The following is a 14,991-nucleotide window of genomic DNA, read 5'->3' as shown; positions in this document are numbered from 1 at the left end:
CAGGGAGACAGTCACTGCTGAGCCCGCAAATGTCCCTCCATGAGATGCCAGGGATGCTGGACAGTCATTTCAGGACTTGATCAAACAGCTGCTGTGGGTACAACCTCACAGGCCAATGCCCTCATCCTTTTCCGCTACAAGTGACAGGCAATGGAATAATGAGTGAGACACTGGGGACAAATGACGGTGGCCTTGGCATTTCGTTTCTCCTCCTCCCTGATGTTTAAGTGGCTGCAGGTCAGCTTTACAGAGAGTATGATTCCTCCGACACCATGTTGGCCTGATGCTGTAAGGTGAGAATTACACTCCTCAGCACTGGGGTATTTTTTGGAAGTGTCACCTCCTAGAAAATTACTGGAAATGTCAACTGTCACCCTCTTTTGTGCTCTTCCCCCTAGACCTTTTCATGTGGCCAAGGCACTTTGCTTCAGTGGCTGACTTTTGTTGAACTAACCCACCTCTGTTCACGTGCAGCAGGAGACCCCAGACCAGGCTCTGGGCCCCCATAAAGCAACAGGATAACTTACCCCTGATGGAGGATGCACCGTCCAGCCCAGCTCTGCCGTTGCCGTTGTGGAGTCCATCAGCGTCTCTGTAGGAGGAAGGTGAAACAAGGAGTCAGCGGCCATCTGGTGAATGACCTGAGGCTGGCGAAGGGGAAAGAGGTGGAGAGGAGCCAGGCCAGGACCGCAGCCATCGAGCCCAGCCTGCGCCGATCCCTCTGGACAGCTCTCAGCTGGGGAGGAGCCAGATTTAGGTCCCTCCACCCATCCGCTTCCCTGTCCATTGCCCATTGCTCCCTGGCCCCCTTATCTCCTGCAGTGGACGGGGGTACCTGCTTTTCCACCCACCAGCCCAGCTGGACTTTCCTCCTCAAAATCCAGATTCAGGGTACCACAGCCCCGGAGCAGCTCTGCTGCTGCACGTGAGGAGCCCAGACGGAGCAGGTTTCCTCCATCACCTTCCAGTTTCTTTCGCAAAAGCAGGATGTTTTTTTCTCAGCAGTTTGCATGGTAGGCAGAATCCTTGATGATGCGATAGCACACAGGAAGGAACAGCACTTCTAGGACTTAAACGTACTAAAAAATTAAACCCACATTAAAACTGGTTTTCCAGGCAATTTGGGTTGAAATAGGTCAGGCGATGCTACCACTGACCAGCACAGAGGAGAAGTCTCCATAAGCCACACGGGCAGCAAAGTCTCCTCGTCCTTTCTGCAGCTCATCATGCTTCCAGCACTGGAGTTTTTTCATCCCAAATAGCTATAGGTTGGCCTCACTATACTGATGGCATGAGAAAGGATGCTCAGGTTATGGCACCCCGATACTTGGGCTAATGTGTGTAGGAGTTCCCCCCCATCCAGCATGGGTACGGGCCAGATGGCCCTGTCAGAAATACATTGGACAGACACTTCCATGAGTGGTTTCCACAATCCAGGTAACTGTCCATCCTCCAAGTCTGTGGTCGCATGCTCATTGCAACGCAGGGATTTTTCTGCACCGTGCCCAATGCTGACGTTTTAAGAAAATAGGACAATATTCCGGTGTTTAGGAAATGGGGTTTAGAAATAATGCCCAAAGGCTTCAGCACACAGAAGCTGGGCATGGGAAAAGCGTGATGCTTGTGGGACAGACCATCCAGGCCAGCATATGGCCAGTGATTCTGTGGCTGAGACCAAGGTGATGCCCACAGAAGAAATTATATCCCTCTGCTCTGTAGGGAGAATGTGAATCTGCCCCTGATTTCAGCATGCGCACTCAGGATGCCAACTGCATTTGCAGGGATGTTGGAAAGCATCCATCACACACACAGGCAAGATACAAACATGAAATTCGGCTTGTGGCTTCACTTTCCTTGCCCTCCCAGTTAATGTAGGACAGGCAGGGAAACAGTCCAGCTTTAGGGTTCTGCAGCTCTCAAGAAAAAGCATCTTACATACAAGGTGTACACCCACTCCACATCAGCTCACTGAGAGCGACCACCCAGCAGAACGCCAGTATAGTCGAGATCTCCAGCCACCATCTTATAACCCAATAAATGCTGCCAGTTCCCATGGCCACAACAGGGATGGAGAGTTACTGGCTGTAACCGTGTCCTGCTGCTGCTCCTCACCACCAAAAAAACAAGCATCCTGCCATGAATCCCCCAACAGCATCTTCACCTTCTCCACTCTCACTACGCTGAACAAAAACAAAGGAAGAAAAGCTCAGCCTTGAGCAGACCCATCATTTAAGAGACAAGCCTGGATGCAGAAATGACTGCTGCTCAGCCTGCTCAACAGCGCACATGAACTCCCCTTTTCCCATCGGCAAGCCAAATAGTTCCTCGGCACAGATATGCTCCTTGCACCAACTTCTGGCAGTAAATCATTTTCAGACTGTGGGTTGTTCGTTACTCCTGGTTAGAGCCAGCGGTTTCCAGTTCACAGGAAACCAGGATTTCAAAATTTGGTTTTATTCCAAGAGTAAAAAGCAAAAATAGTTCTTTTCAAGTTTTCCCACTAGGAAGAGTTCTGGAAAACGGCTAGTCCAGAAATGTTGTCATTCAGATTTATGAAATTTCTTTTTAAACTGAATATTTGTTTACATAGTTCCATAATAGTGTTTATTTTATCAGAGTATCTGGCTTTTTCATTAAAACACCAGTGGCACTTTGATCTGAAAAGAAAACAACATTTTTCACCCAGTGCTAGCTAGAAGCTGCATTACTTTGAAAAAAACCTTAAATTTGTTACTTTATCTTAACTATCAATGACAGTGGTGCATAGTAAGTATATTAATAGCAGTGACTATAACGTAAAGGAGGTATACTCTAAACCAGTATAAATAATTCCCCAAATAAAAATAATATTTTGAAGTATTTTGCATTTTAAAAAGCCTTTTATTTAATGAAAACTCAGTGCAATGGAAACGTTGTGCCCGGTGCATTACTGCAGAGCACGCTGCCCACGGCCCTCGCCACTGCCCCTTATTCTCAGCTGAAGAATTGCACATCTCCTTGGAGCTAAGCATCTACTACCCCAGCTAGCCCAAGGACATCTTGTTTTGACACATGACAAGGAGGAATAGAAATTTGCAGGTTTTAAGCAGGTTTTTCCAATGGTCAATTATCTTCTCATAAAAAAAGATCTTCCATTAATTTCAGTCTGAATTTACACTGTGCGGCTGCCAGCTATTATATTTTCTTTTACTTGTACAAAGGCTCTGCTATCCAAAACCTCCTTTCCCTTTTGTGGTGTTTAAGGGTGGCAAATGAATCATCTCCAAGACAACTAAATTAGCTGAGCTTCCTTATTCTTCCACCTAAACCAGGTTCCTTTCTTTGAGGCTCCTGTTTATCAACCTTCTTTGTGTAGGGTGGACTGTGCTCCCCATTGCACACAGCTGTAACATCCCAATGCGCCCCTTTTTGCACAGCTTTTCTACCAAATTGCTGCCCTGGCTAAAGTCCATTTGGAGATGGGTTGGCATGTTAGCACTTAGCAGTAGTTGCCTGAATTACAGAAAATTGTGAATAACTGGTCCCCGTGAATCAGAGTGAACCGGGTTAGCCGCACTGACTGCAAAAGCGGATGTGAAGCCAGGATGGGTTTCAAAGGTGGTCGTGGGTTTGCTCCATCCTCCACTGACGGCTGACTTCAGAACAACTTATTGACCAAATAACAGCCTGCCACAGACTTATCTTGCCCATATACTTGGCCAGGAGCACCCCTCACCCTCCACCTGAGGTTGAGGAGGCCACGTGGTCCTCCAGGGAAGATCACTGTCTCATCCCTGAGAAGTTTCTTATTACCAGACAAAAGAAGCGCATTAATTCATTTTTCAAGCAAACGAAATCAGGAGGGATGTCCGATGAACTAACATATCCCTCATCTGCAGGGGCTTTTGACTGCCTCTCTCCCAGGCTCAGACCTGCTCAGATCTCCACAGCAAGAGGCAGCGGTGGGCAGACTGCGGTGGGAGGAAGGCCCCACGAAGACGCAGCCAAGCCCCGCTCTGATGTCCCATACCGAAAGTGCTGGCACAGAGTCCGAACTAGCAACCAATAAACCAGGAAGGTTGAAAAAAGGAAGGCAAGGCCATACCACCCACCTCAGCCGTGCAAAAGGCAGACTGAGATTCCCCCAGGGCCTATTCCTCCTTCAGCTGGATGGGGTTTTATGGCTGCAGGGGGACTGCAGAAGCTCATCAGAGGAGTTCGCGAGATGATTGATTGTGGTCTGCAAGGATCCACACCGGGACAAAGCCGCAGCAAACAGAGCTCCTTAGCCTGTGAGGGAAACGGCAGCTACAGCTTTGCCTGAGAGCCGAACCCGGTCATACAGAGTTCTGCTACAGCTGCAAGCCCCGCACAAGGCGTCAGCAGCCCCGAGGAATGGGAACCCCCCGTCCTCCAGAGGCAGGTCCTCCACGCGCGGCAGTCCCACCAGGGCTGCCCTCCGCACGCTCAGCCCCGTGCAACTTCTGCACCCACGGTGACCCACGCTGGGCCGCCACGGCCGCATCTCACCCAGCACGTCTCCCGATCCGACCTGCGGGCTGCCCCACGCTCCTACCCTGCTCCGGGCACCCAACAGGACCAGCTCCTGCACCGGGGACAACAAAGATGGACCGATTTCTGGGTGGGCAACTCCAAGCCCAACTGTTAGTGCCCGGCCGGCCATGGAGAGGAGAAGGTGCCTGCTTCAATGAGCAAAGTCAGCAGCTTCACTCGCTGCCACAGCCAACGCTTTCGCAGTGCCATCCTGCCGGGTTGGCAGCGCCAAGTAACAGGGTGAGGGGCTGGCGCCTCGGCAGCCCCATAAAGACCCAACATCCAGGACAGAGCCACCCCCGGCAATGACGGTGACGGCACGGAGCAAAGCCGCGCGGGAGCGGCAGGGGTGGGTGTCTGGCCCCTGGCCCATCTCTGGTGGCTGGCGATAGCTGCAGCTCAGTGAAATGCTCTCTCTGGAGCAGCATTTTCTCAATATTGTTGTTTGTGTTCTTCCCTCCCGCGTGTTTATCTGCAGATTCACATGCTACCCACGGCATTATAAATAAATCTGCAGCTGCTTGAAACCAGCAGACGCAACTCTGGCCTGCTTCCCACCAGAAACCGCGCTGCTCCCCACGGGACGGTTAGGAGATAAGTGCCTGTCCTTTTCACTTTGAAGATGCTTTCAATAAGCAACTTTCTGCCAGCACTGGGGCCCGTCACCGGCACTGCTGCTTGCTACGAGGGCATGCCAGGGCTCCGGCTCAAGCACTTTGCATCTAAAGATGCGTCATCACCACCATACCACCACCTCCAGATGCTCAACAGCTACGCTAAGACGCCATCAAGCCGGTGATCTGCTATGCCAATGACCTGGGTGGGGGGATCCTACACTTCTGCGTGGTCTTCTTGCTGCTCAGCCACAAGTGAGATGAGTGTGGGGATCTCAGCTGCACCAGCTTTTTCCATCTGGCCAGGTCGGGACTGAGACTGGTGGGCAGACCTGGGAGGGGAGGACAAGACTGGGATCACGTTGGGTGCTGGCAGTGGGATGGCCAGGACTGGCAATAGAGAGTGACAGGACCAAGGGACAGTGGCAGAGAGGCTGGAGGGGCAAGGGATTAACAGAGGAGCTGTGCACGTTGCAGACACACTTCTCCGTGTCCGGAAAAATAACTTCCATGGAGTTTTGCCAGTTTAGACCAATTTAGAGCATATGGCCCCGAGTTTCTCAGAAGTCCTGGCAAATCCTTCACATTCACAGGCTCCAAACTCATCCCGATAAAGAAGCAGCTGGACAAATAAATAGCCCCACAGATAGCTGGAGCCTCCACCCTCATTTTTCCACCCACAACTTTTTCCCTTCCCCTTTCACTTCTCACGCCAGCTCCTCCCTCAGGGTAGGAAAATTGCCAGCATTTTAATCCTGGTACAATATCATTAACAGAGGGAGCAAGCTTCTTGGTTGACCCAGGATCACATCAGCCGTGGCCAGTGCTGGATGTGCGAAACAGGCAACAAGTTGCCCAGACCTCTCTGATGGGCTGGGAGCAAAGTCATCCCAAGGCAGACACGGGGTACACCACGCCTCGTCACCATCTCCCAGACGTGACCTGGAAGCCCACCTAACACACCTCATCGGATCAGTCCAGGCTGGAGGGATGCTGCAGAGCGGGCTCTGTGCCGGAGCCCAGCTGGGTGGAGCAAGACCTGGATCCGCACCGGAGACGCTGCAGCTTGGGACAAACTCCTCCGCAGAGGCACACGTGCTCCTGAAACCGCGTTTCCAGCTTGGCCTCAGGCACAGCCACTGCACCCCCATGCAGGGGGAGCGGCTAATGAGAAACCCGTCTGTCCCCCGTCCCAAGGAACCCTTGCTGCAGATCTATTTACCCTTCCAGAAGTTGAAAGGCTCCTCTCTGCCTCCTGTGCTTTACTGGAGCCTTATTATAATATTTTTGCCAGCGAGAGCTGAGAGGGGCTGAGCAAACCCAGTGGCCCTTCTCTGCAGCCCCGAGCTTTGCTTTGCCTGGCCAATGGCCAGCGGAACAAACTGAAACCCAATCCCCCCCAGCCGACCCGCTGGCGCGGGAACAGCACGCTGCATTGTGAGCTGGCGGCTACAGGATATTTTGGATACTTCACTCAGGGATCCACTTAAACTCCAAGAGGGAGAGTGATTGATAGGGAGTGAGAAGAGGCAGTTGCCTGAGCTGGGACGGGGACTGCCAGCATCCCACCCCGTGCCCAGAGCCCCAAAGGCCACCCCAAGGGCAGCCCTATCGGGTCATGCCGGTGGTCCCGGTGCTGCAAGAAACCCAGCAGACAGGTAGCTGGTCATTCAACCCTTTTCCCTGGAAAATTAGGTCCAGTCAGCCTCCGAGCCTTAAGAATAAGGGTGATGTCCAGCACCTCCATCATCCAGAGTGCCTCTGACTTGCCAGCCAGCCCCCCCAGGCTGATAGTCCCGGGAGCTAGCAAGGCACGGGGCCGGGAGGCCTGACCCTAGAGATAGCACACAGTGCCAGCAAGGGAAAGATGTCGCCACTCTGGGGGAGTCACGGAGCCTTCCTGTCCCCTCAGTTCACCAGGATGTCACCCAAGTCTGCCTGCAAGCCCTGTGAAATGGGAGCCAGTCGCAGAGCCAACGGTGGAGCAGGGGATGGTGCTGGAAGCTGGTGGGGCTCAGCAGTGCCCACTGGGACACTTTCACCCATCTACTGAGTGATGCTCAGCTGCTTGCGACACTTGGAGACAGGACTGGTGTCAAACAAAGGGACATCCCCAAGACGTCCTGCCCTTAGCACAGCAGTTCAGCAGCCCCACGGGAAACTCCCCCTGTGTTTTTCCACACCTTGCCGAGGGGGCTGCCATGAGCTGGCCTATGCTTTCCCCCTTCCCACCTAGATCCCTCCATTCCCCTGATTCCCCACACCTCATCTGACCACACGCATCACTGGACCCATCCTCAGGGGACCAAACCCAGGGCTGATGCTGCTGTCCAGAAAGAGGGACCCCTGAGGCCCTTGGCTCCCAGCTCTTGCTAGACCGGGAAATAAGGAAAGCAGGGCTCGGAGCAGAGCTGCACCAGGCCATCGGGCATACGGCACACCAACGGGTGAGCCAGGAGCCAGGGCAGAGCGCAGCGGTGACCCAAAGCCAGCATGCTGGGAGGAGCAGGTTCACTGCTCCTCTTCCCAGCCCCTCTTCTCCCTCCTCTGAAGTCGTCAGCCATGGCAGGCGTTGCCCTGCACGGTGCTGGCTGCTCCACTGCTGGAAAGCTCAAAACCAAGGGGAAAGCCCAACTCAACAGTCCCAGGGGTCCTGCAAGTCATCCAAGCACGTGTCCTGCTTTCTAAGTACACAACTGACCATCAGACCATCACTGCCAAGCAGATAAGCACTAAGGATTGCCCTTCTCATCTGCCCAGCCAGGAGGGGTATGGCCCAGTTCTGGGTCTCAGCTGACAGGGGCTGGGACTGGGAATTCAGATTTTGTGATCTTTCAGCCTGGGGCCTCTGCTGAAGAAGCAGGTTAGGCTGGATACAAGGGAGGATCACGCTCCGTCCAGCTGCCACATCGCCCCCAGCTATCGCTGCAGATGCATCCTCTCTGGCCCAAGTTTCCCAACACTGTCTGCCCCAGAGGTCAGCAGAAACATGATAACCCCACCACAGACCCCAGAAAGCTGCTGCAGCAGCACCAGGGACTCACGGTCCTTGCTGGCAGCATCTGTCCCAAAAGGAGCCGGGACTTGTAGGTGGTCCGAGTTCAGCCGAGGGCAGGCTGCCAGGAAGAGACAATGCAGATGCTAAATGCCAGCGAGCAGGGGCCCTCCTGCTGCTGCCGGGAATGCAGTAGCCACAGATGCAGACGTTTAACAGCCATTGCTACTGTCAGTGCTAATGACTTGGTCCCTGCAGTGGCACCGACCCCACCGTCTGCAAGACACCTTGCAGGAGGGAATCCCAGGGTTAAGCAAGTGTTGCCCTCACCTGCATCCAGCCTCATCCACCCCATCGGGACAGGCCCAGCAAAGACTAAATACCCCACCGAGCCACCTCCCAGGAGGATGGAGCGGGGCCATGTCCCTCCCAACAGCCTCCAGGTCCCTCTTCCTCCGGGTGGCCACAGGGATGCTCTGGGAGGTTGGAGACCCCATGCCCATGAGCTCCTTCTGCAGAAGCTCCAGCCCCAAAGGAGCCAGCAGGCTCCACCACACGCTGCCCTGGTCCAGCCGTTAGCATGGCACAGCCACCGTATGGGGCTGACCCCACGGCACGGATGGACACACAGCTGTCACCGCTGGAACCCAACCACGGAGCCACTACCATTGGCATGCAGCAGCAGATGCCACTTATGGCTCCTGGCTGCAGCATCTGGGGAAAGAGTTGCTTTGTAACATAATAACCTGCTCCCACCACCATGCCCTGGGGCCGATTGGTACAAGGTGAAATGCCATGGGTGCAGCACTGTACCGCCTAGTCCCCTTCGATACCCCAGACCCACTCTCCTGTATCCCAGACCCACTCTCCTGTATCCCAGACACAGCATCCTGTATCCCCAGACCCACTCTTCTGTATCCCCAGGCACAGGGGTGAGGCAACCTCAGGAGAGCTGGGATACAGCAGGAAGCCTGGAGGCTGCAGAGCATCACCGGGCAAGCAGCACGTGCTCGGCTCTCACACGACACCCATCCCTTTTCCCCGCTAACCCCTGCCCATCATCTGATGCGATGAGCGTTGAGGGGACCAGGAGGAGCAACATGAGCCCAGGGCAGGGGTTTCTGGCCAGCTCTTCCTCTCCTGCTCCCTGGGGCCACTGCCATCGGCTGCCCCCACCTAGAGTGGGGACAGTGTGTGCAGTGAGCCCCCATCCCACCTCCCAGCACCGCTGGCACTAAATGAGGTTTTGTCACCCTGCATGGTGGCGCGGGCTGTAAGCAACTTGTTCCCAGCAGGCTCCAGAGCCCTGCTCAGCATCCCGATTGAGCTATCCTTAATGGGCTTCAATTTTAATTTGCTTTTATTGGAAAACACAGATGGTGATCCCCCCTTCCCCCCCCCAACCCGAACATATACAGGGTAATAACATTTATGGGGGAAAGATATTATCTCCAAACCCAGCCAAAGCTCCATCGCCATGCAGTGACACACAGCTGCGCCGCACAGCCCTGGGCCTGGCTCGTAAAGGCAGGGCCACACAGAGCCACCGGCATGGCGGGGGCGAGGGGAGGCAGGACAAGGGTCCAGCAAAAGAGAATTAAAGACCAGGACTAGCCCCTGGTGCAGATTAACACCAGATTAACACCAGCCAGATTAACCTGGCTAACTTCTTTCATGACCGGGTCTTTGCAAAGCAACATGGGGAGCTGCCCAGAGCGGAGGGATGCCCAAAACTGGTGCCCAGGGCTGGAGGGCTGTGGTCTACCCCCGCCACCACAGCCAGCCCCTGCCTGCAGCCTGAATGGCTGCTCTGAGCATCCCTGGCTCCAGCCAGTCCCCTGCAACAAGTTCATGTCAGAGCTCAGGGTGGCTGTAAGGAGGTGACGGCAGCACAGGGACAGGCAGGGACAGGCAGGTAGCCAAGCTACACCAGCCCCGGTGAGCTGGGGTGGGGAGTCCCCCAGCAAACAACGAGCATCAAGCACCCAAATGCACCGGCGCCTGCGGATGCTCCTGCTCCTCTGGCACTGCCGGTGCTGCCGTGCACAGCCCCAGACCCCCTTTCACACCCCCCCACCGCCGAGCACACAGAGCACGTGGCTGAGCAAGGATGCCCTCCGCCGCACACGTCTGGCTCCGTGCATCTACCTGACAGCCAAGTATTCCTGCTTTTCACTGTTTTTACTGACAGGCTGTAAATTGGCTTCTGGTTGGCAGCTCCAAGCGGGAACGGCTTGGGAGGAACCGCAGGGCCAGCTGCAGGCTTGGTTTTGCCAAGCCACGGAGGGATGCCCCATGCCCCAGCCTGGCCGTGGCAGCAGGGTGCTTCGGATCAGGATCCTGGCTATGGGAAGCCTCTCCCCAGGACAGATGCAGGAAATCCCAAAATCCCTACAAGGAGCTTGGCTTCTTTCTAGCCCCTCCTGAGGCCAGAGCATCTCTCCGTCGCCATCCCTTTGGGATCTCCGGGAGTTTGCTTGCAGCCATGCCAGGAACGCAAACCCTGTGTCCCCTCCGGGCCCCCCCGCTGCAGATAAAGCCACATCGGAGCCGGCAGCTGCGGGCAGTGGGTATTTTTAGCGAGTTGCAAACATTTCCTTCCTTGGGAAAACCCCATCTTCAATACCTCACCACAGAGAGGGATTCCTCCTTCACGCCCGGGTAATTCGTTACACACTAATACAACCTCCCCAGGCAGCCGGTTGAACCAAGGGGATGTTTCACCGGTGGATGCTGCAAGGCTCCTGCTCGCTGGTGGCCCTGCCCGGGCGAGATGTGCTCCATCCATCCATCATCGTGCTGCTCATCAAGCAGGAGCCAGCCAGCTGCCCTCCATCGGGAAAAAGCATCCCCAAAGCAGGCGGGAGATGGGCTGTGGGACTGGAAGGAGAGAGAAGCCCCTCCAGGGTTGAAATCTCAGGTACGACTTGCATCTGTGCCACAGCAGAGCTGCCAGCACCCACAAGGGCTGCACTGAGGAGCTGGGGGACCGGGGACCAGCACAGGGGTGGAGAATGTCCACACCAAGATTTATCTGCAGGTCTGCAGACCAGCCTGGAGAAGGCGGCAGCAGCTTATGAACCAGCTCTGCTGCTCATGGGACTAGAGAAGAACACACGCCAGGGTCCAGGCTGCCACTGGGATGGGGTCCTGGAGACCCCAACGCTTGTGGAGACTCAGTTCCATCACAAAACTAATATAACCAACGTGAGTAATCACAGAGAGAATCTCACTTCGAGAGCTGAAGAAGAGGGCATCGATGAACCGAGGATGAGCAGTTGCATAGGTAGAGAGAACCATAATCTGGTTACGCATATGTGGGAAGAGATTTTTGCACCCACCAAAAAGAAACACACCCAGAGGTGGAAAAGAGGCAATTTCCAAAAGTTGAAAGGAATTATTAGCAAAAATTGATTAGGGGGCAAATGTAAACAAAAACAATGAAGAGTAATTACAGCTAGCTTAAGAAGGCCTTGCCAAAATCTCATAAATCTGTGACCATAAAAGAAGGCGTATTTAGCTAAAAATTATCTTGGCTTTGAATAAAAGAAAAAAATTGCAGTAAAAATAAACATATTGTATAAATTAAAACCAGGGGAAGTTGGCAGCAGTAAATTAGCAGTTATAAGATGCAGACAGTTGCGAAAGGATGTATCAATGAAAAAATCGACTGCCAGCAAACATAAAGGACAGAAAAAGAGGAATTTTTAAATACACCAAAAGCAAACACAACCAAAGCTGTGGAAAGGCAAGTCCACGGGGACGCTCAAGTGTGAAGTCAGGCAGCAAAGGCAGATGCCCCAACACACCAGCCAAAAAAAAGGGCAAAGCCAGGAGGGACGAGCAGATGTGGTGGCTGCAGGCTGGGGACCAGCAGTGACATGGGGATGCTGAGAGCCACGGATGCCCCTGAGTCCCCTCGCTGGCAGCATCCTCCCCCCCCGAGGGGCTTTTCACCCTGCCCCATCCAAGAGCAAGGGATGTGCGGTGTCGGGGCCATGTTAGAAACTTCAGAGTTGTTTCCTGATACCAGCAGCACCCCCAAGACAACTATTTGCTCTCAAGCAGCTCCTTCGCGTGGTCAGCGGAGCCCCTACAGACCTGCAGGGCGAGGACAGCCCCAGGACCAACAGCTCTCCTCTCCCCTGCCAACACTTTTGGCCGTGCCCCAAGCAGGGACAGCACAGTCTGAGGATGGCAAATGATTTTCTAGCATCCCACAGGGCTGGTGGAAAGGAGCTCGGGGGTCTTGGTCCAACCCCATCCCCACCACAAGACCGGGGCAGCCGGGGCTTTGCCTAGCTAAGCTTCAGAGAGCTCCAGGGATGGAGATGCCCCAGCACCCTGGGGACATGCTGCAAAGCGATGCCAAGATGTCCAGCTGCTCAGCAAGCCCTTCCTGGACCAGGAGGGTGCCCAAAGCACGTGGTCCAGCGAGGCCACAGTGGCTCTACAAGTACTGCTGCAGGATCAGTCCCAGCCCCCTGGGCATGATCACCAAAACCTGGGAGGAGAAATAACCCATCGGCTCTGCAAAAGCCACAGCAGTCTCCCAGACAACTCAGCCAACATCTTGGCAAGAGTCAAATTAGAGAGATGCCCGGGGCGTTAGCTGAGCAGCTGGGATATAGGACAACATGACAAGCATCGGGGAGGGCAGATCCAGGTGAAAAAACAGGCAGTTTGGCCCCACGCTGCCCATGCTGTGCTGTTACTTCCTTGCTCTGCATCTCAGATGCTTTGTCAAGGAGTGGCAGCAACAGGGACACCCCCCTCGAGCAAGCTTTGAGGATAAAGCAGCAGAGGTATCAGCGTGGATGTTGGCCAGACGTAGCTGTGAGCTCGTGGCTCCTCCACATCCCTCTGCACGGCCAGTGCCACCCCCAGCCAGCACAGATACTGCACAGCTACTACGCACAGCAGGACAGGCAAGCACAAGCCATAAAGACTCGACATGGGGAAGGACAGACAGCTGCCACTGTGCTTCTGCAGTGAGGAAGGTCCCTATTTCACTGCCTTTTCTGACCGCAGGTAAAAGCCTCTTGCACGGATCGCAGCACTGCCCAGCTCCTCCAAGCATGTCTTTGCAAGGAGGAGGTATTGCTCTTCTCTAGTGGCTGGCAGGGAAACTGAGGCAGGCAGTCCACCCCACCACCTGCCCCAAGAGAGGCTGGGGAAATCAGTGAGCGTGGAGCACCTTGACCCCTTGCAATGGCTTTGGCTTGGCACTGATCAACACCCCTGGACCCTTCCAGCACATGACACTGAAGTGACACCATGGTGACCAGCACTGCCCATGCAAAGCCAGAGACACACAGCCCCCAGCAAACTCGCCCACAGGCACCTGTGGACCCCACGGGGAAGACGTGCCCTTGAGACAGGCTGTGTCTGCACCCTCCTCCTGGCACCCCAGACCTCCAGTGCTCTTTGCACGGGTGCGTGGTGGGGACTGTGGAAAGATCCCCTGGCTGCATCCCCGCTCCTTCCCCACGTGCAAAACCACCCTGCCAAGAAGAGAGCAGCCCTGCATCCTCCAAGCAGCAAAGGGTAGGCAGACAAACACCTACAGCTTTGCAGGATTAGGGCTTGCTGTCCAAGCCTCATAAAAGTACCACACTTCCAAAATTTAGTGTACAGGGTGACTGAGGCGTTACCTGACAACCTCCTCAGCCTTGACATGGGAAATCAGGCGAAAAGTCTTGTGCAGGGAATGCACCATCCCCCAAATTCCCTACTCAGCATGAAGCAGCCTTTATAAATCAACGTCTGCAGGAGGAAAACACGTGAGGGAGCAGCAAGTTCATCCTCCCCTTACTGCTGCACTCCCGACGATCTTTGAATCCCACAAGTGTGATGGGAAGGGATTTCTGGAGGGCTCAGGTCCCATCCTCTGCTCAGGGACAGACTCTGATCTGTAGGATGTGCTTCAGCACCCAGAGATGTGCCTAAACCCCCAGGAGCACTAAAAGAAGAGGACACTGCTCCTCTCCCATTTCCCAACACTCTGCTTGGTCCTCTGCCATCGCAACACTGTTCTCCTCACCCATCTGCAAAGCTCTTGCAGGGGGTTCTGCTCCCTGAGAGCATCCCGGCAGGGCTTGCTGTCACCATACAAGAGCCTGGGCCAGCCAGCGGCCACGATGACCGAGCCGTGGGAAACCACCAGCACCCTGCACCGCTGTCAGCGACGCTGGAGCAGATGGGCTGCTACCTCTGGGATGCACAGGGAATTTATGGCAGGCAACACATGTAGCCTGGGCCGAGGGTGACCACATAGATGTCCTCAAGACGGGGCTTGACCACCAGGCAGAGCGCGAGCTTGCACACACAGTTTCGTACGTGGTCATTGCATCTCCTCCAGAGCTCTGGAAAGCTTGGCAAGCTACCAGTGCCACAGAGAGCCCAGAGGCTGTGATGCCACTACAGCCCAGACATGACCCTCCAGCTACCTGTCCCCAGGGCCAGCTGTTTTCAAGCAGATGGTGAGCACAGCCCGGGGCTCAGCAGCAGCACCCGAACTGGGGAGCTGGAGCAAATCCAGCTGATTTGATCTCAGCGAGTGCAGAGCCTGCCTGCGGGAAAGTTACCCGACACCTCTCGCCATCCACAGGGCAGCGTGGCTGATGCAGCAAGAGCAACGCTCCTATGGGAGATGGGCTGACACCCCAGGGCAGCCTCGCAGGGCACCAGGGCTCTTCCAATCCTACCAGAAACCCTCTGTTGCAAACGCCATTAGGCGCTGCCAGCTTCAAGAAGTCCCTCTTGCCATAACACATACCTGGCTGCTCACCGAGAACACCTGGAGCACGAATGCTGCCCTCCAAGCTGCTCGGCCCAAATGCACAAGGC

General features: G+C 54.9%; 1 protein-coding gene across 3 annotated transcripts in view; it reads right to left on the bottom strand.

Moving 5' to 3' along the window:
• EPHB2 (EPH receptor B2) overlaps window positions 1-14,991 on the bottom strand; it is a 137,967-nt gene that overhangs the window by 99,843 nt on the left and 23,133 nt on the right. For all 3 annotated transcript variants that reach the window (XM_075027724.1, XM_075027725.1, XM_075027726.1), the window contains exon 2: window positions 528-592. In XM_075027724.1, coding sequence (XP_074883825.1) covers window positions 528-592 — 65 coding nt within the window. The remainder of the gene's footprint in view (window positions 1-527; window positions 593-14,991) is intronic.

This window comes from Buteo buteo, chromosome 5 (genome assembly GCF_964188355.1).
Source record: "Buteo buteo chromosome 5, bButBut1.hap1.1, whole genome shotgun sequence".
Classification (NCBI taxonomy): Eukaryota; Metazoa; Chordata; class Aves; order Accipitriformes; family Accipitridae; genus Buteo; species Buteo buteo.
This window is presented reverse-complemented; position numbering and strand designations above follow the sequence as displayed.